The following is a 23065-nucleotide window of genomic DNA, read 5'->3' as shown; positions in this document are numbered from 1 at the left end:
CCATTTGTGGTCGAGTGGAAACTTGGGGCTGAGGTGGTCCGTTGATATGACATTGTGGGAAATGCACTGGTTCCATTGCTTTAGTGCTTCCATGCACAGGGAGTGTGATCCCTGATGGTTTATATAATGCATGCAGGCTACATTGTCTATCATGACTTTTGTGTGCATGTCACTGATCAACGGACGGAAACGAGCACTCGTTTCTGACCACTCTGAATTCAAGCATGTTGATGTGAAGACACGTCTCAGATGGCGACCATTTTCCCTGCATCATGAGACCACTGAGATGCGCAACCCATCCTTTGCAGGATCCATGGGTGGTCAAGAGTAACAATGGGGGAGGCTGAACAAATGGGATTCCCATATATACATTTACTGGGTCTTTCCAGCAGTCCATGGATTGCTTGACTTTGATGGGCATCAATAATAATTTGTTTATGTTGTCTCTGTTTGGTCTGTAAACTGAATCAGACCAGGCTTGGAGGCCTTGCATAATCTGGCATGAGCTATGACCATGTCCATATGCCCCAGGAGCTGGAGGCAATGACTAGCCGAAATTTGGGGGCTGGATTGTACTGTCTCTAACAGCATGGAGAGGCTGAGGAATCTGATGTGGGAGGAGCACATCTATCTTCGTCTGGATAGAGTCGAGGTCGGCTCCTGTGAATTCTAGCCTTTGTATCAGTGTTAATGCAATTCTTTGTGTGTTGATTTGTAAGCCCAGATTTTGGAATAGATTCAGTGTAGTATGGGTGACTTGCTGGGCTCTGGCGAAAGAACGTGCCCTGAGAAGGGCAAATCATGATGCCCTAAGAGCATACGAGGGCAACTTGGAGAATACCCTGGGAGCTGACAAGAGGCTGAAAGGGAGTACTCTGTTCTGGTAGTAGTCTTGGCCTAGCATGAACCTGAGGTTCATCTGTGATTCGGTATGATGGAAATGTGGAAATACACATTTTGGGAAGTCGAGGACCAAGAATCAATATCCTTTCTCTAATGCTGAAATAATTATTGATAGGATGACCATCTTGAACTTCTGTGCCTTGATATATCTGTTAAGTGCTCTGAGGTCCAGTATAGGTATCCAACCTCCCTTTTTCTTTGACATTAGGAATTAGTGAGCAGAAGCCTTTGCCTCTTAGATGTGCGGGCACAGGCTCTATGGCTCCTACTCTGAGATGGTTTACCCTCCTGACATAGCATACTCTCATGAGAAGGGTTCCTGAAGAAGGATGGGGAAGGGAGTTCTGGAGGGGGGAGGGAGGAGAAATGGATGACGTATCCACTGGATGATTTCCAGCATTCACTTGTTGAAGGTTATCCATTCCCAGGTGCTCAGGAACGGAGTAAGACAGTCTCCAAAGGGATGGATGGGGTTTTCCAGCATGAAATGGCAAGGAGAATGTTCTTCAGGCATTTTGACCAACCCTTCAAAACTGTCACTTCGAGGTGGAGTGCTGAGATCCTGATGGTTTTCACCTGGACAACATAGGCTTCTTTTTCTTTAGTTCGTAAGATCTCTGTGACAAGTATTGAGATATGTATAGTGATGAGCGGCTCTTGAACAGTGGCTGAGGGCTGTCCATTCTTTTGTAGGGAGGAGTATGGATCCCGAAGGATTGAAGAGTTGCCCTAAAATCCTTCAACATGTGAAGGAATGTGTTGGTTTTCTCAGCAAATAACTTTGTCCCTTCAAAAGGAAGGTCCTCCACCGTAGCTTGGACCTTGTTAGGGAAGCCGGATAAATAAACCCACGAAGCCCGTCTCATCACAATGGCCATGGAAATCGAGTGTGCCGCCATGTCAGCTGCATCTAGCGTGAACTGGAGGGACATTTTAGCCACCAGTTGGCCCTCGTTGACCATGGCCTTGAATTGGTCCTTGTACGAATCAGAAAGTTGCTCAATAAAGGAACCAAGTTTCATGTAGTTTTGGTAGTCATATTTTGCCAACAAAAGGCTTGGTAGTTTGCTATGCGGAACTGGATGGTGGTTGAGGAATATTCCCTTCCTGCCAAACAGATCCAAACATTTCCAGTCTTGCTCATAAAGGGTGGATCTGAACTGGTGTTGGCAGCCCTTAGAGTTAACTGCGTTCACAATGATCAAATTGGGAGGCTGGTGGGAAAACAGAAACTCTGTCTCCTTTGCTGACATGTAATACTTTTTGTCCACCCACTTGCATGTTGGTGGGACAGACACAGGGGTCTGCCGCATGATTTTGGCAGGATCCAGGAGTGCCTCATTAATAGGGAGGACCACTCTGGAGGAGGAACAGGAATGTAAAATGTCCACCAGCCTGTGATGAGACTCAGTCACCTCCTGTAGTGGTATTTGCAGGGCTTCTGCCACCCTCTGTGCCAGGTCTCGTCTGGGGATGATGATGAGAAGTGGGCTTAAGGAGTGACTTCCTCCTCCACCTCAACCTCTTCTTCATCCTTTGCCAGTTCAGGGGGTTCAGAAGCCCTCGAAGCCATGGATGAAGGAGGGTGTCTCCTCGTTTCCTGGTGTGCCACACTAGAGGCATGGGAGCATTGCTGTCTCTGAGCCTGTCAAAGGTACCAATATGGCCACTGTGATGGGTAAGGGCCTTGTTGTCGGTACCACAGTTGACCAAACCTGGGAGGCTGTGGGTCGGGGGGACGATAAGCCTGATGTCCATAGTGAAATTGAGCCCCATACAGCAGGTGAAAAGATCGGCGGGAACCCACATCCTCTTACTCACTTTCTGACTCCGACAATGAGAAGGGTGATATATAGCAGGACAACGTCAGTGAGTCCAGGACTCTGGGTGAACCAGGTACTGGGGGCCCCGGTACGGAATAGGGGCAAATCCAGTGTATCGGACACCAAAAGATCTGTCACACACCAGAAATCTGGCAGCGCGGATAGCATCCGTACCGGAGGTGGTTGTCGGTGCCCACAGGCTTGTGCTGATGGAGTCTGAGATGCAGATTTGGTATTAAGGTTCGTCAGTGCCTGATGCACCGGGATCAATACCGGTGCAGACGTCTGTACTGATGGAGCCTTCCCTGGAGCAGATCTTCTATGTTTTTTATGCCCCTGTGGTACTGGTGCTTCTTTGCCCACACCCATTGGATCTTTGGGCAGTCTGACTTGTTCCATCAGCTCGGCATGTCCCTTGGGTACCAGAATCAGATGGCTTCAGTGACGTTGGTACCAATGATAATGATTGCGCTGGAGATAATTTTTGACTCAATCAGGGCTCACTCTGGGGGACTCACAGACCTTTTCTAAGAGGCCTTATGTGAGTGGTTCATCTCTCTGGGCTCACCTCCCTTCGAAGTAGAGGGTTGCGGTGAGAGTTCCCACCAGGACTCTAGGGATTGAAGGGCCAACTCCATGAGTAGGAGTTTGAGTCTCAGCTCTCTGTCTTTCCTGGATCTGGGCTTTAGTTGCTGACCCAAACCACTCTTTGGTGGAATGTGCTTATCTCCCCAGCAAATGCACTCTGAGTGTCCGTCAGTCACTGGGATAGATTCCTTGCAACTGAGGCACATTTTGAAGCCCAGGGAGCCGGGCATACCCTTGTCCAACGGGTTCCCCCCACATGCGGTTGGCAGGAGACAAGCTCCCGCCCCCTTTGGCCCCCCTTTTTTTTTTAAAAAATAAATACAAATAAAATAAAATAAAATACAAACCAAGTAACAAAGAAAATGTTTTGAGGAAAGCTAAAATTAGCAATTCTAAAAAGTTAACTATCCACGAACAGCCGGGGTGGTTGAGAAGAACTTTCTCACAAACTGGCTAGGCTCATGGCAGGCAAAGAGCAGAACATGCACAGGCTGAACAGACACTGCTACCAAAGCTCTCTGATCAGCAGCAAAGGGACCCAAATACATCTACAGTGGAGCACCCATAGGGACACTATTTGAAGAAGAAGAATAGGTTACTGTGGTACAAGGGAGGGAAACTAGTAGTAACAAATCAAAATTAAGGAAAATTTACAAAATAAAGAAGCTATTGAATATCAAGAAAAACAGAACTGTTAGGCTGTGGAATAGTCTCCCAAGGGAAGCCACATCTTTTGTGGAATTTAAATCTAGACTGGACAACATGATGTGCTAAGAAATATACTGTAGAGAACAATTATATGCTGGCAGGGGATGGAGTAGATGCAACCTAATAGCTCTTCTTCCACTATAATATACCATGAAGCAGAAAGCAAGAATTAAGGCCAAAGTGCTAGGCTTATGTGTTTTCTGAGATGAAACATATCCTGAATGAATGTACTCTCAATCAGAACCAGATTTTTAAAGTTAGCAATAAGCAACTGCATGTGCACACACCCATTTGCATGTGCGAATCATATTTGCATGCATTGTGTATGCACCTAACTGCTCGCACACATGCACAAATACCTGATATGTACATTAACTTCATATTTGCATGTGTTAATTAGGAGCGGATTGCTATATGTACACATTTGCAAGCATCTATCTACGAAAATATGTTTCCCACTGTTGTATTTATCTGGTAGTAGATCAAGATTTTCTAATATTCTTATGACTGGACATCTGGACAACACTTCCCTTTCTCAATATCCTTCTTACAAACCGACTGCAGAAAAAGAGTATGTAAATTTCTTTTCCTTAAGTAAAAGCAGCAAATACTGTTTTCAAAATAAAACTGAAAGAACAGTGAAGTGGATTCTGGATAGTTCTCCTATAGTTTAGTAGTGATGCTGCATTCTGTGACAATTTTATATTACTGTAGTGTAACACCTGCACTGACATTTTTGGCTTCATTTTTAAGTACTTACTTTTCTATCCTAGTGCCAGTTCCCTAGCCTTATAAATCAAAAAGAAACTTTCTCTGCCCCTTTGAGTGCTATGAGAGCTGGGTGGGTGGAGAGAAAATTGCTTTATCGATTGTCTAGCAAATTTAAACTAAGGGAAATGCATGAGAAATAATCTCCTATTGTAAGAGAAGAAGCTGCTAAAGGAAAGAACACAGATGCAAAAGCTTCAATCATCATCAAATTTCCTTCTGTACTGGAATTCATTGCCTTTTCCACTTATTATTTCCTATGAAGCAAAAAATCAAGTACAACAAGAGAATGAAGAGTAAAATCAACCTGGTTTTACTAGAGAGGTTCTCAAGTACTGCTCCTAATTCTGACAGTCAGGAACCCCAACAGATTATTTAGGAAATCAAGGGATTAAAAAAAGCATTAAAGACGAAGCCTGCAATGTTGTAACAAAGGTCTTAAATCAGACAGGCAGATGAAACAGAGTGTACCTTCCTTATCAAGAAGGAACAAATAAAGGCTCAACATTTAACTTAGCAGTTTTCAAATTGCCTGCCATGGAGATCCACTGGCTTTCCTTATCTCTAACTGCATTAAGAGAACCTAGATACACATTATCTCGTACTATTACTTTTCTCTGTAACTAACTGCAGCAGTTGCCACAGGGATGATATATTACAAATGAGAGGAGGTGGTCCATGAGACTGGGCATGGGTGAAGAGGTGATCATGAACAGGAAGGAAAGCAGTCCCTGGAGACACTACAAAACTTTTGAGAACCCCTGATTTAAATACAAAACAGTATCAGCAAAATCTTCAGTGGCCTCTGCTTCCATCTGGTGGCAGAACAGGGTTATAAACGTAAGTATATAAATGAAATCCTGAAATTCAGTAAGCTTTTTCCTGTAGCATCTTGAACTCATGGAGCAGAAGTAGAAAATGGGCCATATATTTTGATCTATACAAGTCTATATTTCTGTTACAACTGTCATTGCCATCATGGAGTCAATGGTTTTCACTAAAAATAAGTTAACAATAACTTGCCATTTTGGGGGTGTATGGATGCTGAACAGCTGAATCAATTTCAATGAGGACCTTGAAAGTTGTCAAGTTAAACCCTGGGCTGCATGGAAATACTCAAAACTAGAAGACTCAGTAATGTCACTGCCGTGACACAAAGGATCAAACCCTTGTACTCTTAGATAGAACTTTAATTCCTTTGGAGGGTTCTCTTTCCACCAAAAGGTAAGAGGCTTAAAAAACATGAAGCGTTAACATAGGTTTACAAAGTTTAGCTCTGGTACAGCAAATACTGTCTTAACACCTGTCTGCTCTTGTGCTCCAAATAACCTTTATTTTCCCATTTTAGCAGAAGTACGAATTGTACTTGTACCATGATAAAAACATGACCCTAGATTTTTTCCAACACTACTGTGTCATGATTCCTACCCTCTTCACCAAGATTACCCTGTAACACACTACCAGCGTGCTGTTCTGTAAAAAATGACAAAACCTACATTAATGCAACACTTAGGCTGCAAATGTAAAGTAAGATAGACTGACTGGCAATGAAGAAGACAGGTCTGTTAGCCTTAATATAATGTATGCTACCTGAACATTTAGAAATGCAAAAATATTATCTGTGAGCGATGTGGAAAAGCTGTTAATGTTACATTAATACAAAACCAATTTTAAAAAAACAGACAAAACAGAAAGCCATGGCTCTAACTTGTATCACAGACAATATCATAAATAAAAAGTGAATAAAAATTTATTTTCTGTGCACGTGTTAAAGTTGATTTTTAAAGGCACACAATTTATGTTTTAAGAAATACTGCATTTCTCCCAACCATGGATTGCTAATCACAAACCTATTTCAGATATCTGTGCTGGGAACTGTGGGACTGCTATAAACAATGCACTGTTACTGTAACAGTTGGAGTGAATTCTGTTTGTGGACACACAGTGTCGATTTACACTAATCAGGATGATGAGTAGGATGGACACAGAGCTCCATCAAAAATTATAACTGTTTATTTGAACCACTGTAATTTGCAATAGTGTGATCCTGTAGTGTATATGAAGTTTCAGACTAATCTAGGTGAAAAAAGCAACAGGCATCTGTAAGGCACATTATGTTAGAAACTTCTGTAGCTGAGACTGGTGATTCAGAATTTGCCTACACCAGGAAATTTACACATTGCTGAAGATATTAGCAAAAGGCTGCAGATGAACCAGTGCTGAAAACTATTTAACTGCAAGTGTAGAAAGATCCAAATCATGTTTAGAAGCCATGACTGATCATTAGTAAACACCATCTTTAACTACTAGACTACTAGTCTTACCCTCTTGTAAGCATCTCCAGCTTCGCTGTGAGCAGTAAATTCCCTGATCAAAGGGAAGTTCATGGGTATTGATCAAAAACAGGCTTATCAGCTCAAGGTCTCATTAACACACTTATCCAGGTCCATTTAACGCTTGATCAATTACTTCCACCTCTTTGCCTAGCAACTCATTTTGAGTTTTTTGTGCACACAGTCAATTAAGTTTCAGTACCTTCGCTCTGCCCGCTCCTTCTTTTTCAAGACAACATCCAGATCCTGCAACTGTTCTTCTAACTTCTCACAGAGTAATTTCTGGAGGGATAATACACAGTATTAGTTTCTTGCATAAGCAAATACCTTCATGTAATCAGTTTATTCAGACACTTAATTCACTGTTTTCACATGCACACTATGGCTTTTTTTTTTTTTAAACAAAATGTTCCATATGATGTAAGAACCAATATCCACATCTAATATCAAGATAATACTCAAGTCATCATGTAGGTGGCTATTATTCATAGAGATATCACTTGCTTTGTAGGGATTCTATCATTATGTTACAAGTAAGTGGCCCCTAGGAGAAGAACTTGTTCTCTCAACATGAGTCTTGCCTCTTCCCATTACACTTGTTAAATGTGCAGAAGTTCTCCCCAAAAGCGTTTTTATTGCAATCGCTGTAGAACCTTTCCCCTTTGATCACATTTAGAACTTCTCTTTTGTAGATGTGATTTATTCTCTTCCCATCCATTCTCTCTTCCACCTCCCCCCCGCCACCATATACTTTCCATTGGTTTTCTTTGTAGTTTTAGGTGCCTCCCTCCCCATTATGGATTTATTAGGGATTAGTGAACACTGCCACCTTGGTGGGGAAGCACTTTATAAATAATCAGGCACAAGTAGCACTTCTAACTTCATTGGTAAAGAAAAAAATTCTTACACACTCAACGCATTAATTGTTTCAATAAAAAAAATACTTAAAAACACAGAAGCAACCAAATCCTGATGCACAATACAACTATACATCCATCACTGATCAGGCTCGCCTCTCGCACAGCAGCAACCCTTCCTTGTGACATGCAAGTGATCTAGCTGTTTCGGAAGCAAAGATGGGGTATGAGATCCACCAGATTGCCTTTATAATGTGCCTAACTCTTCCCCAATCACTGCAGCAGGAAAGGCACTAGCCACACTCCAGCCTTTAAAACTCCAGGGACCTAGCCTGCAGAAGTCATTATTTTTGCACCTTCTATTCACATGAAGGCCAGCCATATGTTTGCACTGAAATATTTTTATAGTAGCATCCAGCCTCATTATAGGAAGCACTGAAATTTGCCTGCTGCTAGGCAGTAACAGCACTCACTCTCAGAAGAGACTGACTGGCATAGCATGAACATGCTCCCGCTGGCTTGCTACAGGCAACTGGCAGCATGCCCCAACCAGGTTCTGAGCAAGTAGGTCTGGGGAGAGAAGTGGGTTTCAACAGAAGCTGCTGCTTCCTTGATTGGTGCTGCACTTCCCAATGCCTAGTGCTCCCCAGTCAAGCTGAAAACATTCGGTGTTTCTTAACAGGAAAAATTAAGAGAATGAGTATTTCCAATTCTATCGTTTCCTTGATGCAACCTTTGCAAAGGTAGAAAATAATGCTTCTGTTAAGCTCTCCTGTCTACACATAAGCAGTACAATAGCCATCTATTAATAATGGAAGAAAGGCAAGAGAAAAGCATGAGGAAAAGGTTATCTCCACTCAGAACCCAGTTTAACAACAGAGCAGGGAGCTGAGGCAATGCAACCCAAATGAGAGGTTACTTTTTAATTGAGAAAGATGGTTACCAGAAATAGTTTGATCAAACAATGACTCTCCTCAACATCTAGCAGAGATGAAAACTAGTCAAATAGAAAGCATACATGTTGGCAAGGTGGGCAGAACCACTCTCCATCTGGGATTATCATCAACGGGGGTCGAAGACAGGCTGTGTGGTATCCACTGTCACAAGAGTCACACAACAGAATCTGTGGAAACAAAGTGACAGATTAACATCACTTTGCATCTCTCGGCAGGTAACAAGCTCTAAAGCTATTTTCTAGGCACTGTTGAAACACTTGCATAAATACCCTGATCTGTACAAACTTCAGAACCTCCAAAATCACTTATTTGTAGAAGTTACGAGAAAAAATGAAATATGGCTTTTCATGGTGTACCAGGATGTTCAGCCTTAACTCTGGATTGTTTATCATGTGTACACAGGCATGAATATCCCCTATCTGGATTGCCTGCCCTAGACTCACAGGAAAACACAATTAGGAAGATGCTAAAATACATATTGATTTAACTGGGTGAACTTTAGATGACTCTTTTTCATCAAATAGGAGATGACAAAGTTGATGTGAAATGCGTGCACATCCACTGGAATACACAGTCCATTCAAGGAGCTACTAAAGTTGTCTCAACCATGCTGGCGTGTGTGTCACATAACTAAAAGAATGCTTATTTTGTAGATTAATGGCATGGTGAGTGATTTGCCAGATAAAGATAGATGTTAAAGATGAATGGCAAATGTTGTTAAATCAGAACTGGAGAAATCAGAGATAGATGACACCGACTGTTTATACTCTATAGCTTTTTATCTAGTCCTTTGTTCAATTTAGCGGTAAGTGTCTTAAGCAATGGGATTTTCAGCACTTCACTGAGCAGATAATGCCATGTTCTAAAGAATCTCAATATCAGGAAGTCTTTCCTGATATTCAGGCTATACTCCCCTTATGAATTCCATTCCATTTGAAATATTGTAATATTCAGTCTCTTACAATTTTGAAAAATATAAAGGAAAACTCCAGTGATAAGTTATGATCCTTTGTTAATTTACTGAATAAGAACGTATACTTATTCAAAATGGATTCCAGAACAGCTTTTAAGAAACATTTTGTCACATTAACTTCACAGATGAGAATGACCTCAGATGAAGCTGCAAATGTTGATATTTCTCAGCAAGCACTCTAGACTGATAGTGCAGATTGAGACTAGGACTGCAGCTTCCACATGGAAGAGCAAGGACTTTCAAAACTCACCACAGTAGTGGGTTTTTTGGGCTCTCACCCCTTACAATTATGAAATAATTTCCTTTCCTATCCACACAAACGGGTTCTGTTCCTCTCAAGTCCGACCCTACATTCACAGACAGCCCATACTGCATCTTCCTATTTAATTAATCCTTTGTTATATTTAAGACCCAGTTTTTGGTGACTTATTCAAGTAATCATCAGAGGAACATATATTGCTCTGGAGTTTTCCTTTATGCACATGCACAGTAACCCCATATTATTAGAGTTAAAAAAGAAAAAGTAATGGCCTCTAAAAAAGACACACAGATTGTTGTCCTATGGTTTATTTGGGAGGAAAAAGGAATCAACCCTCATTATTACAAAGGACATACCCAAAATGAAAAACCCCAATGTTTCATCACCAAATTGCATGGAGTTTCACATTCAGGGTATGTCATAATTGCCTTTTTTAAAACTTTGTATAAAAGATGTTTTTAATGTTTAAATTCTGGCCCTGGACCTTTATGGGCCTAGACTTTATTACACATGAAATGGCACCAAGCTAGATGATTTCCGAGTGCTTGTTTTTTATACTGGCCTGCAGGTAGTTTTCAAACTACTTGATTGTGCACTTAGTTAAAAAATATCCAAGCTGATTTTTAAAAATAAGGCAAGAGTGAACCAGGTGAGAAGCCTGATTGTTCCTTCTTATTCAATTTATCAAGGAGAAAGTGTTCTGCCTGCATTCTGCAATTAAAGTGAACATTACACCTGAAAAAACTACACGAGAGGAAAATTAAGGCTGCAAAGACAAAGTACTCAAAAGTTAGGAAATGCCAGAATTAGGGTTGTCCATGCAACTTTAATTTACCACTCTTGAATTTATGATAAAGTCTTTAGTTACATATTTATTTTTCACAGGGTCCCTGCCTCATTTGCTGCAGAAGTGGAAAGGTGTGTAGTGAATGAGGAGGGAGAATGCAGGACAAAAAGGCATGATCTCATGGTTAAGGCAGTTAAAGGCTGTCATAAAAAACTGGATTCTATTCCCCCCCCTGCTACAGAGGTCTTTTGTGATATTCGGCAAGTTGCTTAAACCAAAACTTTTCACAGGTGGCCACTAATTGCGTGCTCCTCATTTTCTGCATGTCTGATTTGAGATCCTGCGTTCTGATTTGCAGAAGCGATGAGCACTCACAGACACAACTGAAGTCAATGGGAGCTGTGATTTAAACACAAAGCATCACATAATGCTACATACTCTGAAAAATCAGGTGCTAGAAGTCACAAATTGGAAACCCAAAATTAGTGGACACTTTTGACCTTAAACTCTCTGTGCCTTAGCTCCCCATCTATAAAATGGTGATAATAATAGCCCTTCTCCTCACAAGACATGTTCTGAAAATAAATTAATGTTTGTGAAACACTCAGAGAATATAGTGTGAGTGCCATAGAAAATCCATGAGGAAATTAATGATTCTGTCTTCAGAGCAGGGTTTGAATAGCATTTAGTAAAATAAGGCTTGTGGCCTCACACTGAACAATGGAGGATTAAACAAAACATTGAATAGCTGTTCACTAATTGAGCACCATCCGTCCTGTACAAGGAAGGCGGCAGGGGGCCTGCAGAAAAATAATATGTGATCATGTAATTGAAGACTCTCCCATAATGCATATGATTGCACGGGAACCTTAATTTTGGCATTTCCTAACTTCTGGATTGACTTTGCAACCTTAACATTCATTTCATATAGTTTGTGCATGTGTAATTTATTCACTTATATTACAAGTCGTAACGTAAAGACCTCACCCAGGTCAGATCTTCATGGTGCCATGTACAAACTTTACAGTGTATACACCCTAAAAGACAAGACATCCCAGGGGGTGAAAAAAACTTTCACTCTTCCCTCTTGGTTCCAAGTAAATGGTCCCATTCTCTGCCTGTGATGTCAAAGGAATAAAACAGCACACAGCTGCTGTTGCCCAATAAAGGAGGCCAGAGAATGATCTGTCTCATACATTGTTCTCTCTTTTCCTAGCATGAGACTGAGAAATGTTGGGGGGACGGGGGGGAAAGCTGAAGAGAGAAAGCTGGATTCTGATCCCTGCCTCCTCCTCCTACTCAGGCCACCATCATGCCAGTAAGATCCAGCCTGGAAGTGGGCAGGAGAAGAGATGTGAGAGAAGTCTGAGTGGGCCACGCTGGAATCGGATTTCATCCCAGCTCCAAGCATCAGGCCCAGACCCACAGCATTAAAAACCTATTTGTATTAAGAAGAATAGTGGACACATTGTCACCTCATCCATGCCCCCTTACTACTACCTATTAAACCTGCACCATCCCTCCTATCCCTACAGGGAGGGACTGTTTCTAAAAAACATCACTTTCAGGGTGCTTAATGGAAGCTTTCTGCAATCACACTATTTTGTAGATCAAGAACACACTAGCTCAGGGTGATTGGGAAGGCCACACTTCTTGCATGGTTCGTCATCATCATCAGGTGCAGGTACTTCTTCTTCCTCTTCCTCCTCTGATTCCTCCTCAGAGTTTTCTTTGCTTTCAGACTCCTCGCTCTCTTCATTACTTGAATATCTCCACCTGCCACGTGTTCGAGTATTAGTCCAACGCACTCTGCTTCTCTGTCTAACCTAGAATTCCAAAGATAAAACACAGCAAAGGGCACTTGCATTGCTTCGTCATTTACACTGTAGGTTTTCCAAGTTACAGAGACTGCCATTTTTATGTTTGAGCAAACGTTCTGTACAATGAACTGATTCATTTCAATCAGAATAGCTACAGGAAAATGCAGTACAATACAATAGCTCCAATGTGTAGATCATCTTTCTTTAAGTCCCAAAATTACTTACAGAAGTAATTAAAACTAAAGGGGAAAAAAAATTAAGGGGTATAGGCAAAGAAAATGTTTCAGGTCAGATTTAAAAGATGTGAAGACAAAGTCTTAGGATGCGATTCAACCTCTTTGTTGAACTATCAAAATCTAAAATTTCTACTTTGACAAGGTAATTTTGCATTGTGAACATGAGAACTTTAACATATAAACTTTTCCCCTCCAGAGTACCATAAATCTTATTTTGAAGCTGCCTTTAACTCAATCCAAAGAGAATATATTTTTAACATTGCTTCTTATTATTAAAAACAACTTACACAATGTGACTTTTATTTTACTTTTAGAATCATGATATTGTAAGAGATACATTGATGTCATCATTATGCAGTTCTCTCTGCATGTGGGATTGGAGAAGGAAGATATCTGAGAGGATGATGTGCATGTGTGTATTTTATAAAAGGGGACCAGCCCAAAATTCTCCCTCTATTACATTAATTTTTGTATCTCACTAGACATATTTAGATCACTAAGTCTTTCAAAAGGGACATCCATTTAAGACCATACTTGTTTCAGTTTTAACATATTGTTACTTGTAGCACCTAAGATTACTAGAACTGAAAGATGAAAAAAATCTACTTTTGCAGGTTATGTAAGGCATTTGACAGCACTTGCTATATAATAGTTTCATTTTGTCCCCTGTAAAATCCATTTCTCGTTTTGTTTGTGAAGGTTATTCACACCATAACAGAAGGCTGGAAAAACATTTTTAAACATAGGAGTAAAGGTGTTTGAAGAACTATAAACACTAGTAAGTAATAGCACATGAAAAAAACTAGCTATTCATTTTTTTTTAATTAACAAAATTTCAAGTTGACACTGTCCCTTTACCAAAGGCATATTTTTAAAGAAAAATATGGCCTTTATCTTCCTGTTTTTTAAATTTAGTTTAATTAGCTTTTCAAGAAGACATACAGGTCAAAGAGAACACAAAAAGTCATAGATACACAGAGCTAGAAGCAGGCTGTACATGTCTTCTAACTTCAGACTCACTATCATTTCTACTCCATAAAAACTTTAAAACTGTGACTGAAAGGCAAAAACTTCTCATGCAAAAAACACTTCCTGAACCCAAAATAAAACCTACATTCACAGCCTAGGGAAAGCCTGATCAGTAGGAGATTCCCACATAACCCCGCTAAAAGGGGTTCAGCTACTCTTTAAACAAAAATCCTGTTAAATTCTTCATAGTACTATTACTTTACTCTAACATTTTTCCTATTCCATCTATCTGCCATCATCATCAAATTGACTAGGCATCAGCATATACAGTCAATCTTCAGCATCTTATTCATGGTTAAATCATCCAACCTATAAGATTTAGAGCATCCTGAAGGTTTGATTAATAAAGATAAGTTCCTCTAAAAACAAAATAATTTGCACTAGTTATTCTAAAACCAGGTTCAATGTAGGAATTCTGACATTTACAAATAGTGAAGTTAATAGCTATTAGTGCTCTCTTAGGTGCTGTTTTCAGATCAGTCACAGCCCTAATCAAGTTACTGGACTAGTAACATGCACAAGTTGACCACAATGGTATGCTTCTCGACATTCCTCCACAAATGTGTTTTCCTTTGATTAAAAACAACCGTCTCCTCCTGTGCACTATAACTGTGTTACCTTGTTCACTTTAGAATTGGACTCCTTCTCTTGTTTTTTCACATCCTCTCTTCGGTCCTGCTTTTGCAGTATTACCAGTTTCTCCTCCTCCTCTTCGCCTCGTTTTTTGTCAGGTTTCTGATCCCGAGTCTCCACCACCTTTGGAGTAGGCTTAGATATTCTTGGAGATCTCCTTAAAGTGCGACCAACACTGACTTCCTCTTCTTCCTTTTGCTCAATGTCCTGAGTCTTTGGAGGTGGATCAGGCTTTTTCTTTCTACTGGAGATTCTGATGGTTAATTTGATTCCTTCTTTCTGTCTCTCGGAGGTTATTTCCTTGTTATCTGTTACACAGCTGTTCTCTTCAGAAACCAGTTTATATTTAAATTTGCTTTTCTGTACTGCAGGTTCCTTTTTAGTCTCTGAAGACTCCTCTACATTAGAGGTTTGGGCATTATCTTGTTTATCTGTTTTTGCCTGGGCAGCTTCAAATTCCTCCTTTTGTTTTTCTGGGTCTGATCCTTCCAGTACTTTGCTTTCATCAAGGAGTGTGCTTTTGGAATCTGAGCCCTCTTTTTCTAAAGCAGACTTGTCAGAAGAAACAGGAGAAGTAGATGATGGAGGTATTTCAGCTGCTTTCGGAGAGTCAGATTTCTTTTCCGGTTCATTTTTACTTTTCAAACCTTCTTCATCTGTCAGACCAAGCTTGGGTGGCTCCTGAAGAGTGGATGTCTTCATGGGCTTTTCCAGCTTTTCTAAACATTCTTTGAGTGGTGGTAGTCTGTCCTTTCTAATTTTCACAGCTAATTTCTCTTCAAGTTGCTTGGAGCAGTCTTCTGTTTTCCAAGAGTCTTCCATTGCCACCTCAGAAGGCGAAGTGTCGAGGGATTCTTTTTCCATAGGACTAGATTCTTCTTTTAAAGGCACTTTCTGATTAGAAACCTCAGAGACCATAGCAGCTACCTCTTTGACTGTAGGCACATTTTTCTCATCCTCACCAGTTTTCACAATTTTGCTAACAGAGTTTAAAGTGTCTGATATTTTTTCCCCACTTACACCATTTTTCTCCCTCGATGAGCTGCTACTGTCTTCCTTTGTGCTAATGGAATGTTCTGACTTATTATTTTGGGTGACATTTTGGGCGACTTTTTCACTGCTAACCTCTCCATTTACTAGCAATTTCCCATCAGGACATAAAGCAGTGATTGTAGGGACTCGTTTAAAGCCCTCCTCCTCTGGTTTTCCTTCCTCTTTCAAGACATCCTTTGTTGGAGTAACACATTTACACAAGGACCCCTTTAGTGGACTGTCATAGTCATCTGTCAGCTTGATCTCTCGCTTTTTCAGTGGTATCTTTGCCTGCTGGTCATTTTTAAGTTTCTCACTTTCTTCCACAGATTTCTCCACAACTTCTTGAGGGGTTTTGACATTGACACAAAACTCTAATCTCTCAGGCTCATGAACTGTTATTTTATCTGTGCTGCTTTTTACTTCTTTTAAATCTTTTGGCTCTACTTTATTTTCTTTCACCTCTGCTTTAACAGGCTTGACATTTTCTTTAAAAGAGTCACTTTCTTCTTTGGTGATCTGCTTTTCCTCATTGTTTTCTGAAGATTTCTCTAGCTTTACTATGACTGGCAGTTTTATAATTTCCTTTTCTACTACTTTCTTCATTTTCATCATGTTTTCATCTGCTTGAACTGTAGGTGGAGGAAGGCTTTCCAATTCCTTTGACTGTTCCTCCGCTGTCTCCTTTTCCTCTTTTATTTTTAATTCATTTTCTGTTAAAATAGAAACAAAATAATATAACATAACCAGATGAATTCTAGGATTAAAAAAATAAAGCTAAAGATGCATCCTACAACAATCAGAATGAGTTCTCTCTAATTAAATTATTAAGGATTTGGCCTGTCTAACACTAGCATTGGCAATCCGATTGCCAAATATTAGCTAAAAAATGGGACCGAACGGCAGTTCAGTTTTACTAAAAACCAGAGATAATTCTAAATTTAATAGAGAATATCAGCAGAGCTCCAGATCGATCTTTTTTTATGCTGACCTTCTAGCTCCATAATCAACTTCAGTACACTTCTAAAAGTATGTACAGATAAAATCTAAGCAGATGAGTTTTAAAAAAGTCTGACTTGACCGTTGGAATTATATCACTATGACAAAATGTTTTACAGAATTCTTTATACTAGAATTTCAAGTGAAGTTTCCACATCCAAACCACACTTTTGTTTGTACACACTGGTATTTCCAGAAGGGTTTACTTATTATTTTCTGTTTCAGAGGGAAGAGGAAAAGCTGCAATACTATTTCATCAACCAAAATTCACCCAGATTTGTTACACTCTAGTGGGGGCCCTGTTCCATGACTGGGTTTCCTATAGGGATGTAAAAGGTTAATCGTTTAAACAGTGAACAGCTGTTTAAAACATTTAAACAGCTGATTTCCGTTTAAATGGCGCCCAGGGGGGAGGGGGGGGCGGAGAGACAAGTGGCGGGTTTGGCTCGGCTCAGCACCCACAAGTGAGAGCTGCCCCTCCCAGCGTTTAACCGTTTAAAAAGCAGTGGTTCCCAACCTTTTTGGCTTGCGGGCCACAAATATCATTTTTACAACCCTGAAGGACCACCAGTCTATCAGCTCATAAAAACGTATTGATGTATACACCATTAAGGACTACAAGCCACTACATATTTAAAGTAAACATTTTAATGCTACTGTGCTCATGTTTCCATTCACTATTTTACACCAACAAATCACTCACAGAATGTCACACACTCACAGACAAAGCACTAGTGTAGATGAGTGACTGTCACTACACACTGAAGCACATGGTCTGGCAGCCAGCTAAGTCACGGTAGGTGACCTGCTAAGTGTAGGCCAAACCGGAAGGCACTGATTTTTAGAGTCATGCCCCTCCTCAAGCATGGTGGATCCTGGCTGCTCCACCAGCACCTTCCTCCCACACCAGTGCAGCCAGACGGAAGAAGTTTGGCGGGGAGGCTGCCTCCTTGCTGATCTCCTGTCCCCCTGGCTGCAGCAGGGAAATCGCACACATCCAGTAGTCCCGTGCGCTCCATCTGGGTCCCTAGGCAGTGGATCCCTCCTGCAGCCAGGGATATGGGAGATCAATGCTCCCCGCCCAGGGACCCCAGCGCCTACGGACCCAGGCAGAGCGCTTTGCTGTGTTCCCTGCTACAGCCAGGGGAAGGGGAACACTGATCTCCCGTCCTCTTGGCTGCAGCAAGAAGCCTGCACTCATCTTTTAGTCCTGTGGCAACACGCTCTGCCTGGGTCCTTAGGTGGCAGCTCTCTTCTGCAGCCAGCGGGAGGTGAGTCGCAGGCCACTTTGAAAGACCTCGCAGGCCACTTTTGGCTCCCAGGCCACAGGTTGGGAACCACTGGTTTAAAGGTTCTATTTTTAGAACGTTTAAATGGATTTTAAATTAAACTAATTTTTACATCCCTAGTTTCCCATGTGCTTCCACAATACAAATAATAAATAACATTCTGCATTAATTTCACATGCAGAAGTCCCATTGACTTCAACCGGACCAATGTATACAATATAAGTGCAGAGTACAAGTGCACCACAGAAAACTGCAAGGAGCAGACCTTCCCAGTGTTAGATGGTATGGTCTTTGCACAAAAGTTGAGGGAGATTCCCAAACCTGAGCCATTCTTTTTAGGTGACAAATCTGAGGAACTGTCCCGATTGAGGTATCATTAGAGGAGGTTTTGGAAGAAATTGACAAATTAAACAGTAACAAGTCACCCAAACTCAAATGTGAAATTGCAGAACTACTAACTTTGGCATGTACCCTATCATTTAAATCAGCTTCTGTACCAGATAACTGGAGGATAGCAATTTTTAAAAAAGGCTCCAGAGACAATCCTGGCAATTATAGACAGGTAAGCCTAACTTCAGTACCAGGCAAATTGGTTAAAACTATAGTAAAGAACATAATTATCAGGCATATAGATGAACACGATTTATTGGGAAAGTGTCAACATAGTTTCTGTAAAGGTAAATCTACTAGAATTCTCTGAGGGGGGGGGTCAATGAACATGTGAATATAGTGTACTTAGATTTTCAGAAAGCCTTTGACAAAGTCTCTCACCAAAGGCTCTTAAGCAAAGTAAGCTCTCATGGGATAAGAGGGAAGGTCCTCTCCTGGATCAGTTACTGGTTAAAAGATAAACAGAGGGAAGGAGTAAATGGTCAGTTTTCAGACTGGAGAGAGGTAAATAGCAGTGTACCCCAAGGCTCTGTATTGAGACCAGTACTGTACAACATATTCATAAATGATATGGAAAAGAGGGTAAACAGTGAGGTGGCAAAATTTTGCAGATAGTACAAAACTACTCAAGATAGTTAAATCCAAAGTTGACTGCAAAGAGTTACAAGGGGATCTTACAAAACTGGGTGACTGAGCAATAAAATGACAGGTGAAATTCGGTGTTGATAAATGCAAAGTAATGCATATTGGGTATCCCAACTATACATATAAAATGATGGGGTCTAAATTAGCTGTTACCACTCAAGAAAGAGATCTTGAAGTCATTGGGGATAGTTCTCTGAAAACATCTTCTCAATGTGCAGCTGCAGTCAAAAAAGCTAAGAGGATGTTGAGACTCATTAGGAAAGGAATAGATGATAAGACAGAAAATATCATATTGCTCTGTGTAAATCCATGGTAAGCCCACATCTTGACTATTGCATGCAGATCTGGTCGCCCCATATCAAAAAAGATATATCGGAATTGGAAAAGGTATAAAAAAGAACAACGATTGGGATATGGAATAGCTTCCATATAAGGAAAGATTAATAAGACTGGGACTTTTCAGCTTGGAAAAGAGACAGCTAATGGGGGATATGATAGAGGTCTATAAAATCATGACTGATGTGGAGAAAGTAAATAAGGAAATGTTTTTTACTCCTTCTTATAACACAAGAAGGGTCATCAAATGAAATTATAGGCAGGTTTAAAACAAACAAAAGGAAGTATTTCTTCACACAACATATAACTTTTGGAACTCTTTGACAGAGGATGTTGTGAAGGCCAAGACTATAACAGGGTTTAAAAAAGAACTAGATAAGTTCATGGAGGTCCATCAATAGCTATTAGATGTAATAGTGCTACATATTCTGCGGTGTGACCTTGCGGCATTTGAAAGGATCATACTATTCCAAAGTGCAGTAAATACCAGCACCAACTTATTTATTTTCCCCTCCACTAACTTTAAGCCCTTTCCCAGATGAAAGCTTCCCAAAGTGCTGGTTTAGTTCTTAGGGAAGAGGGGGATCCAAGAGTTAGCTTAACTCACATTCATACAGGAAACAAGAAAGAAAACAGAGAAGCCAGTGTATGGAAGGATAACAGAAAATGGTGAGGAGAAATTCAAAGTACTTTATAAGAATGGCCATACTGGGTCAGACCAATGATCCATCTAGCCCAGTATCCTATCTTCCAACATTGGCCAATGCCAGCGGGAATGAAATAGAACAGGCAATCATCATGTGATCCATCCCATCGGCCATTTCCAGCCTCTGGCAAACAGCAATCCCAGCCTATCCTGGCTAATAGCCATTGATGGACCTATCTGCCATGAATTTATCTAGTTCTTTTTTGAACCCTGTTATAGTCTCGGTCTTCACAACATCCTCTGGCAAGGAGTTCTTTGAAAGAAAAAAAAAGTAAGTTGTTTTCAGAAGTCAGTCAGAGAGAGAAGCCAAATTCTCAACAATGCAAAGCCAGGGACAAATATTTCAAAGAGCCCAGTTCCACTTTTTCCTCCCTACTTAAGTGAGTTGCACTCTGCTCTCCCCTGTAACTTCTCAATGCCTGAAATGGCTTTCTTGAAGGCAGTGCTTACCTTAAACAAGAGTAGAATGCATCTTCTGTCTCTACTCTTTTCCGCTTCCACTTTCCTTGTCTCTGACCTCATTCTTTTGCCACCCGTTTCCCTTGGCTATGCCTCTCCACCAAACTCTTAGGATTAGAGGACAGCTGCCATTCTACTCCTTGGCTATACTAGAGAAATTTACCATTCTAAGAATCGATTTAGCTCCCTACATCACTTGCAAAGCAATCCTATCCACCCACAAAGAGGGCTTTAGCTGTTTACTAGTTCTCAAAACATCATTTGAGTAGAGTAGACTTTCAGCAGATTTAACAACTGGTTCAGTTTAAACTCTTTTCGTATGGAATAATTTACTGCCAGAGTAGGCACGGACAAACAAACAGTACTTTGAGAGGTAGGGTGTTCTTTCAAGATCTCCCAGAACATACTGTTTCTGAGAGCAGTGTTTGGATTGTGGGATAGGTACCAGAGGGCAGTGAATGGTTTAAGTGCTCAATTGTTTGTGCTTAAACCAATCCAATTACACATAATTCCATTGTCTGGTATAGGCACAGCCCCTGTGTCTAGCACTAGAAATTCTACAAGCAATACATATCAGACGCTAGCCTAACATGAGAAGCGACATTAGTGAATTTTGACGGATTGGTGTACTATGCTGTCTTAGTGCTTTTCCACACTGGAGAAATGTTCTAAAAGGCTTTAAAACTGGTTCAGCTAAATAGACTTTTAAATCAATCAATTAAAGTCAAAGTCCAGCCCTGAATTTAGATAGTTTAAACTGGCCTGATCAGTTTTTACTGAACCAATTTTTTACTGAACCAATTTCTTGAAATTAACTCTGTAGTATCAATGATTGGGGAGATTTTGTCACCTCTTATTTGCAGTGTAATTGCAACATTAGCCATTGTCAAATATCTTAGCTATATTAAACTTATATGAACCAATACTGATCATACTCTGTATTAATTATTTATATTAGCGATGATACAGTTAGTTCTACAATAAGATTTCTTAATAGCTTCTACAGCACCTCACAATATTATGTCATTGTATTTATTGCTTCCTCTCTTCCGCAGTTCTTTGGAAGACATGCATAGAATGTCAATAAAACAGCAACACTTTCTCTTGTAGGCCAGAGCTCTGGGCCAAATTCTGCCCACAGTTACACCTATAACACCCCACTATCTTTAGCAGAATTGGCATGGGTGTAACTGAGGCCATAATATGACCCTGAAAGTCTGTCCCCAGTGTGCAAATTTTCCAAAAAATGCAAGCCAATTTTAAAACCAGATTCCCCAGGGGAAACAAGCCTTTAACTGCTTTGAACCTGAAAAATTAGGTTTTTACTACAAGGAGAACCATTTATCATTAACTGATTCCTATTAAAAACCAACACATATCAAACATGTTTGTCACTGCATACTTCTGATATGTTGCCTGAGCAGTAAGGAATGAAGTAATGGCTCTTCACTGGTGAGAAAAACAAAATGTGGACAGTTAAGGGCTTGTTATCACATAAAGCCCATCACAGGTCTTTATTGCTATTATTAAGTACAGTATTGTCAAGTAGCTTAAGTCCAACTACTTAAAACTACCTTGAACTGATGGATTGCCCTTGATTTGAAAGAATACTAAAGGGAAAAAAAATCCATATTTTGTGCTACAAAGCCAAAACCAATGTCAACACAACTATGGGTGTGGTGTCTGCCACTGCACAAAATGGAGTGCGGTGGGAGGGGAGGAAGAAAAGTGTCATGTCCATTAGAAACATGAAGGTGGATTGAAACCTGATGCATGACAAATGGAAGAAAGATAATGGATAGGAAAGCAAATGTTGAGTGTCAGTGGTGTTACACAAAATACAGCAAAAACAAAGGTAAAAGTATTTAAAATAAAGTTGTATGTGTAACTTGTTTTCTTTTTTTAAGTAACTGAGTACACACCCAAATTATTTTGAATTTAAAGATGTCTGAAAAGGTTTTAAATGTGCCCTAGATACATGGATCACAGATTTATAGCTCAGAAAATAAAAAATAAAAACAGGACTATTCTAATCCTCTCACTTTTCAGGAAGATGAACATTTTGACATGATGCAGCACAATGTCTAAAGCTTAGTAAAATGAGGGTTGAAAACCTTTTGGAGATATTTCTTCCTCCCTTTTCCTGTCTTCATCTTCTATGCTAGGGCTTTCACGTGATGAGATATCCTGCTGGTTGTTGTTTTTCAACAGTGCAGGATCGATTTGTGCTTTCAAAAGCTCAAGCGTCTCAGCCAGCTCGTTTCGGTTTCTGGAAGACAAAGAAAATAAAGAAGTTGTCTGACAAACCTCTTTACTGACTCTTCCCAACACCATTCATCTAAAACAAAAAACACCACTTGTTTAAATGAAACTATAAAACCAATGGATTGGCTTTGTCCAATTAGAATAGGCATCATTTTGAGATTAAACAACTTGCCATTTATCTGCAGTAAAATTAAAACTACCTTGCTGACCCTTCTGAGTAGCCTCAACATCCTACAAACTCCAGACATCCTGCTTGGATTTGAACTTCTAT

At 40.3% G+C, this 23065-nt stretch overlaps 1 protein-coding gene across 5 annotated transcripts in view; it reads right to left on the bottom strand.

Moving 5' to 3' along the window:
- RSF1 (remodeling and spacing factor 1) overlaps positions 1–23065 on the bottom strand; it is a 122985-nt gene that overhangs the window by 45036 nt on the left and 54884 nt on the right. For 4 of the 5 annotated variants that reach the window (XM_067533291.1, XM_067533288.1, XM_067533289.1 and 1 more), the window contains exons 5-9: positions 22644–22798; positions 14659–16418; positions 12578–12781; positions 8999–9103; positions 7326–7405 (exon numbers count right to left, since the gene is read on the bottom strand). In XM_067533291.1, coding sequence (XP_067389392.1) covers positions 7326–7405; positions 8999–9103; positions 12578–12781; positions 14659–16418; positions 22644–22798 — 2304 coding nt within the window. The remainder of the gene's footprint in view (positions 1–7325; positions 7406–8998; positions 9104–12577; positions 12782–14658; positions 16419–22643; positions 22799–23065) is intronic. The other variant, XM_067533290.1, reaches the window with a different exon arrangement.

Source organism: Emydura macquarii, unplaced genomic scaffold (assembly GCF_026122565.2).
Source record: "Emydura macquarii macquarii isolate MOO-44397 ecotype Brisbane River unplaced genomic scaffold, CSIRO-AGI_Emac_v2 contig_3328, whole genome shotgun sequence".
Classification (NCBI taxonomy): domain Eukaryota; kingdom Metazoa; phylum Chordata; order Testudines; family Chelidae; genus Emydura; species Emydura macquarii.
This window is presented reverse-complemented; position numbering and strand designations above follow the sequence as displayed.